Source organism: Canis lupus, chromosome 15 (genome assembly GCF_011100685.1).
Source record: "Canis lupus familiaris isolate Mischka breed German Shepherd chromosome 15, alternate assembly UU_Cfam_GSD_1.0, whole genome shotgun sequence".
In the NCBI taxonomy this organism is placed as follows: Eukaryota; Metazoa; Chordata; class Mammalia; order Carnivora; family Canidae; genus Canis; species Canis lupus.
Genome location: NC_049236.1, coordinates 35,687,790 through 35,694,807, shown reverse-complemented (window position 1 = coordinate 35,694,807; position 7,018 = coordinate 35,687,790). Strand labels below are relative to the sequence as shown.

At 38.2% G+C, this 7,018-nt stretch overlaps 1 protein-coding gene across 4 annotated transcripts in view; it reads right to left on the bottom strand.

Moving 5' to 3' along the window:
• Positions 1 to 930: 930 nt before the first annotated feature.
• Positions 931 to 7,018, bottom strand: part of METAP2 (methionyl aminopeptidase 2) — a 35,159-nt gene continuing 29,071 nt past the window's right edge. For 3 of the 4 annotated variants that reach the window (XM_038558691.1, XM_038558690.1, XM_038558692.1), the window contains 3 exons: positions 3,322 to 3,425; positions 2,331 to 2,446; positions 1,373 to 1,625 (listed from right to left, as the gene is read on the bottom strand). In XM_038558691.1, the coding sequence (XP_038414619.1) occupies positions 1,373 to 1,625; positions 2,331 to 2,446; positions 3,322 to 3,425 (473 nt within the window). Of the gene's footprint in view, positions 1,626 to 2,330; positions 2,447 to 3,321; positions 3,426 to 7,018 lie in introns of all 4 variants that reach the window. The other variant, XM_038558689.1, reaches the window with a different exon arrangement.

Genomic DNA, 7,018 nt, shown 5'->3' with positions numbered 1-7,018 from the left:
AACATGGCTCATATAGCTAAAAACTAGATTGTTTATCCCACCAGGTAACATTCATTTATAGCTCTAATGCTGAAAGAGCAGCTTTTTAATGTATAAGTGATCTCAGTACAGAAGTCCGGTTTTAATTCCTATGAGAAAAATGTTAAACAAAATACAAACTAAACAGCATCCCAGAGGCAGTGAATCTTACTGTGCTAAAGCATATACAGATTAAGGCTTTACTTTGGTACATAAACAATTTTGAAATTAGGTTGGAACATTACCAACAAATCAATTACAAAGAATTCAAGCAATTTGTTTAAGAATCTATAGTGGGACTCAGTTCAAAAGTATTAGGCATCTTACATTCAACTTATGCACTTAGCTGCCATAATAAGTGTTACTGTAACTTCACTCCCTGAAATGCCACCCACAGTTTTGAATTCAAGCCAGTCAAGTGTTAAAAGAATTTGGTTCATTAATGAAAAAGCCTAATGATTCAATTAAACTCTTCTAACTAGAGAATGATCCAAGTATAGGAAGTTTCCCTGTTTTAGTATTTGTAGTTTCAAATGCCCTTTTGGTTTACTGAGTAAACACATTTCCTAATAAATACCACCACTGGACAATAGATCTAAATGTTAAGATTTTACTAAGTCAAGGTTTCAAGCTGGTACAATGTTCCTACTAGGTCATGTTTCAGTTAATCTTTCCAATGTCAGGGAAAAAAATGAAAGACAAAGACTAACATGGTTTGAAAAAGAAAATAAAGGCAAACTATTCCTAAAGCTATATTATGAAGAGTCTCCAATTTTATGCATGTATAGATCTTGTTTTAGCCACTATGCCAGAAGTTTCAGTGTAGAGGTTTACAATCTAGATAAAAGGCTCTACAATTTCCCTACATGTTTAGCTATTTACTGTGCAGAATTATAACCACAGACATTGAAATATAGCTCTCAGATCTGAAAATGTCTTTATTTTTTAGAAAATGGATTCCAGGAAGGTTAAAAAGCAATACCAGAGGGTATAGGTGCAGAATTGGATGTAGTCATTCAAAGCATTCAATTAAGAATATGGCAATATAAATATCTGAAAAGCATCTCTTAAGTGTTCAAAACAAAAAATGTATAAGTCATTCCTAACTAATTTGAGCTTTATAGCATTTCCTAGATGGGAAAAACAGTTAACATTTGAAAGTCCTGAAAGCTTTTTCCTTGACTAATTACATCAGATGGTTTGCCTTTGATCAAATTCCTTCCTTTTTAAACATGGATAAAAGCATTACATAGGTCCACTGTTAAACAGACAACATGTTGCAAATTACTTCTGGTATAATGTATTCCAACAAAGCTTAGAAAATAAAAGATGTTGAGGCGGCTTTGGACTAAGTTTAATAGTCATCTCCTCTGCTGACAACTTCTTTACACGTTGGACGCAACAGTATGGTATGTTCAAACTGCGCTGTATATGATCCTTTAATGTCACATAATGGTGGATATGGATCTACAATGCCCAAGTCACACAGATTCTTCAGAGCCATCAAGTATTTACTTTCTCCCAAGCGATCCAGCCATCTGCGGCAGAAGGCTAGGGTGCCAAAGTTTTCATTGATGACATTCAACAAGTGTTTTGTTCTTGGAAGCCTAAGAGGAGAAAATCCAAAATTAACAGGTAGCTAAATGAGTTACCAACTCATTTTCCCCATTAAGGAAAATTTATATAGTACACGTGGCTTTATTCACTAATTCAAAAAACATTTTGTTGCCTCTTTGAATATTCAAGTCAGAAGGTAAACAACCCATACCTAATCCTACATGGCAACTGAATGGGAGACCAGCTGAAAGCTATCTTATCACGTTTATGTGTCTATACATCTGTGTGTTAAATTCCCAGTGGAGACTCATCAACAGTATTATGGTGGCAATTTCCTTTTTTGTACATCAAGCTGAAAGACCTGCGCATAAAGGAGGTATAAATCCATCCTTCAACAATCTTCTCCAAGAAGTTTAAGGGGGGAAAAAAAAAAAAAGAAGTTTAAGGGGGGAAAAAGGTAAAAATACAAGGTTTACCAAAAGGAAAGTATTAACAAAAACCTAGAAATGACAGCAAAATAATTACGTGTGAAATTATTGGAAATTGGATCTGAACAGAATACTTGTTTATATCATTTTTATTTCAGTTAAGATTTGTAAGAGGCCAATTTCTATGCCGTACTACAAAAATCCACATAATTTACTGGTAGGCTACAGAACTTTACATTATGAATGCACAATTGTGGATGTTTGTTAAATTTTTTAAAATGCTAACTGGGAAAAGAAACTTAATACTCCTAAAAACAATGGTCTCACCTGATTGGCACGTGTCCAACATCAAAATTTTTCATATAATGTGAACATTCCATGTCATCATGAACAACGCCTTTTCCTGTGCTTCCAAAGGTTTCAATGGCATACACTTCTCCTTCCTAGAGTATGTAAAGGTCACAGGGAGAGAAGAAGAATCCAGAACTAATCAATATTGCCATTTGTTAACTTCAGGCTGAGGTATTACTTTCTTCACATAAGAAACAACATAAAAAAACTCTAATAGTCATTACCCGCCCTTCTCTGCTTTATCTCCTTAGCTCTTTTTGGTCTGTGTCCTCCTATTAGAATGTCACCTTTATGGGGCACCTGGGTGGCTCAGTCAGTTAAGCATCCAACTTTTGATCTCAGCTCAAGTCTTGATCGCAGGGTCGTGAGTTCAAGCCCCACACTGGGCTCCATGCTGGGCATGGAGCCTACTTTTAAAAAAGGAATGTAGGGATCCCTGGGTGGCTCAGCAGTTTGGTGCCTGCCTTTGGCCCAGGGCGCGATCCTGGAGTCCCGGGATCAAGTCCCACGTCGGGTTCCCTGCTTGGAGCCTGCTTCTCCCTCTGCCTGTGTCTCTGCCTCTCTCTCTGTGTGTCGCTCATGAATAAATAAATAAAATCTTTATAAAAAAATAAAATAAGTAAAATAAAAATAAAATAACATAAATAAAATTAAAAAAGAATGTAGCCTTTACATGGGCAGGGAATTTTATTTTGTTCACTACTACATCCTCAATGACTACTAAAGAGTCTGGCACCTAAGAGATGCTTAATAAAAAGTGGTGAATAAGCACTCTTTTGGCATACCCAATATCCACAGCTAACTGTGCCCTGTTCTGACCAGACACAATTTGCACACACAGAGACCAATTCCTATTGGAGTACAAATGGCAAGTTAATTTCACTCAACATACTATATACTCAACTATCACCAACTTTAGTTTGGAAAAAAAATTAAACAACACAGACACTGTTAATGGCATATATACCTCCATTCTTGTTGCCTCTCCTCCTTTCACAATGGGCACTGTTTTCCCAGCATGTATTCTATATGGCCCAATTGAATGTCCATTTAGGTTACGGATTGGTTTCACTGGAATAACAGAAAAAAGAGTTATTCAAAGTCTACAGAAACACAAACATCTCTTGGCTTTTTTTTTTTTAATTAATTTATTTATGACACACACACACAGAGAGAGAGAGAGGCAGAGACACAGGCAGAAGGAGAAGCAGGCTCCATGCATGGAGCCCGATGTGGGACTCGATCCCGAGTCTCCAGGATCAGGCCCTGGGCTGAAGGCGGTGCTAAACCGCTGAGCCACCCAGGCTGCCCCAATCTCTTGGCTTTCTGGCAAAGAGTTCAAGAATCGACTTAAAATTAAGACATGGCTCTACTAAACTCCATGTTGACATAGTTAAATGCAAACTGGAAAACCAGTGGAATATAAAAAGATGTTTGCTACAGTGTTACTGATTAAAAACTAGAAGGGAGTAAGAGGAGATAGTGGGAAAAGAACAAACTATGTGATGACACAACAGGGTCATCTAAAGAGGTATTGTTAATAAAAAGTTATAAAATGCCATGTGATTAGGGATTACAAACATAAAAAAATATGGCTATGGTTAAGGACCAAAAGGTAATGTGAAAATGAGAATTTTGTGTTGAAATGTCAGGATTATAAAACCTTAAATTTTATAATTATAGCACTTATAGTTCGTTATTTTTTTTTTAAGATTTTATTTATTTATTCATAAGAGACGCACAGAAAGGCAGAGACATAGGCAGAAGGAGAAGCAGGCTCCATGCAGGGAGCCTGATGCGGGATTTGATTCCAGAACCCCGGGATCACGACCTGAGCCAAAGGCAGATGCTCAACAAATGAGCCACTCAGGTGTCCCCAATTCAAGTGTTAATAAAGGAAAATCTAAATAATTCCAAGGTCCAGAGACCAATGTCAAATTGTGGTATATTCACACAATGGAACACTACACAACAATAAAATGAAACAATAAAAACAAAAAGTTGGTGATACTGAACTGAAATAAACCCAAAGAAAAAAGAACAAAAGAAGGCACAATTACATATATACCGTTTTGTTATTATATATCAAAATTAAGCACAATCATGCTATTGTTTAGGGATGCATAATTAGGTGATAAAGACCAAAGCAAATGCAAATACTTTAGTACTCCAGACAGTGGTCTGCTAAAGGAAGGCTGCACTAATTCAAAGGGGTATATAGAATTGAAGGGCTTTTGGAGTGCTGGCAACATTCTATTCCATAAGGGATAAAATTATGTAGCTTTCACAGTTTAGCTGAATTTTTATATTGTGTATCTCTAGTGTGTATTTCACAATAAAAAGATTTCTTTTAAAAAGATTTTTTATTTATTTATTCATGAGAGACAGAGAGAGAGAGAGAGAAAGAGAGAGAGAGAGGCAGAGATACTGGCAGAGGGAGAAGCAGGCTCCACACAGGCAGCCCGATGTGGGACTTGATCCCGGGACTCCAGGATCACACCCTGGGCTGAAGGTGGCGCTAAACCTCTTAAGCCACCAGGGCTGCCCTAAAAAAAGGTTTTAAAAAATCTAGCTCTACAGTGCTAGAATTCTCAGTACAAGCTACCTTTTTTATCAGGGCAGAATTAGGTAGCAGGATTTTGAACTCTACAACAATGAAACGATGACAATTATATTTAGAAAATGGCACAGAAAAATAAAAATTAGCTCTTCAAAAAAATTCTCCTTATACAAACAATAAGCTAAGTTTGCTTTAAAATTCAGCAAGCTTGGGCAGCCCGGGTGGCTCAGCACTTTAGCACTGCCTTCAGCCCAGGGTGTGATCCTGGAGACTGGGGATCGAGTCCTACTTCGGGCTCCCTGCATGGAGCCTTCTTCTCCCTCTGCCTGTGTCTCTTGCCTCTCTCTCCTCTGTGTATTCTCATGAATAACTAAATAAAATCTTAAAATAAAAATAAAAATTCAGCAAGCTTTACATTTCTCCAAGATGTGGCAAACTTACCCCACAGGCCAATCAAAAACACATTTACATAAAAAGATTTCTTAGCTATTCCAACCTAACATACAACCAAGTTACATAAAAGCAGGGCACAGGAGTATACATTTTTGTATTACACAGGTTGTGACAACACCAGGCTAATTCTGGGACTAACTGTAAAGGTTAACTTTCAATTCTACAGCTTCTGATGAAGGTAAAAATCATTCCCTTGATGGCTGAGTTATGTGGTTTTTGGAAACTGCTGCTCAGAGTACAGCTTGTCCATTTTTTTATCTTCCCAATGTCATGATTTGTCTATACCCTTTCTGCTCAAACTAGTAAAAATTAATTATACCACCCTCCACTAAGAACCTTAACACAATAACTGGTATCAAAAAGGGGTGTGAGGGGGATCCCTGGGTGGCTCAGCAGTTTGGTGCCTGCCTTCGGCCCAGGGCGTGGTGCTGGAGTCCCAGGATCTAGTCCCACATCGGGCTTCCTGCACGGAGCCTGCTTCTCCTCTGTGTCTCTGCCTCTCTCTGTGTGTCTCTCACGAATAAATAAATAAAATTTAAAAAAAAGGGGGGGGTTTATGTTAAACAACAGAACCTAAAGTGTTGCACCGGCTTAATGGAAAGAATAAGAAGGCAGATACCGATTCCAATATTGCAGGTTGGCATTGTTTTTTGTTTTTTGAAAGATTTTATTTATTTGACAGCACGAGTCGGGGGAGCAGGCTCTCCACCAAGTAGGGAGCACAACGTGGGGCTCAAACCCAGAACCCTACGATCATGACTGAGCCAAAGGCAGATGCTTAACCAACTGAGCTGCCCAGGTGCCCCTGCAGGTTTGCAGTTATGTGGGGACTCAACATTAAATCAAACTCGCTTAATACACCTTGAAAGGCAGACCACAAGCCAACCAAAGTTGTAAAATTAGGAAAAATTAGAAGGGAAAGATAATATGAGAGGGACTTGAATAAGCATTGTTTGTTGTGGCACCAATCCCAAATCTGGGGGCAGGAAATGACAAGTATACATTTCTTAAAAAAAAAAAAAAAAAAAAATGCCCCACTACAGTCAAAGAAACTTGGGTTCTGGAGTTTTTACAAAGTTCATCTAGGCTCAAAGATACCCCATAATACCTCCCATCCAAGTGTGAGCAGCCTTAAAGTTTTTTGATTTGTACTGATGTTCACAAGATCTCTGAGAGAGGAACAAGGATAGACACCATCAGGTTGCAGAGGAAGAAATCCTTCTGCAGTTGGCAGAAACATAATACTCTATCAGTATCAACAAAATTATGCAAAGAATGCTAAGTGATGTGGATTTACTGAGGGCAAGGAGGCATGAGTATCTCTGCAAAGAGGAACATAAAGAAGAGAGAGGATGTAGTTAAAAAGGGAGAGAGGTCATCAATGGAAAGAGCCTCTGGCTTGTCTCTCAGCCTCAATTTAACTAAGTCACAGAAAACCAAGCCTGCATTTTGGCCAGCATGGAATAAATCCCTGGGTGTCCTTCAGTTACCACAGTAGTTTGGCAATAGTTCCCACCTAGTGACCACAGTTTCCCTAATTTGAGGATCACTGACATTTTCCCTCTTTATATTCCCAGGAGATAAAAATAAAGCAGCTGACCCAAAGAAAGCATTCAACACTATTCTGTAAAATTAATTCTGCAAGAGGTCA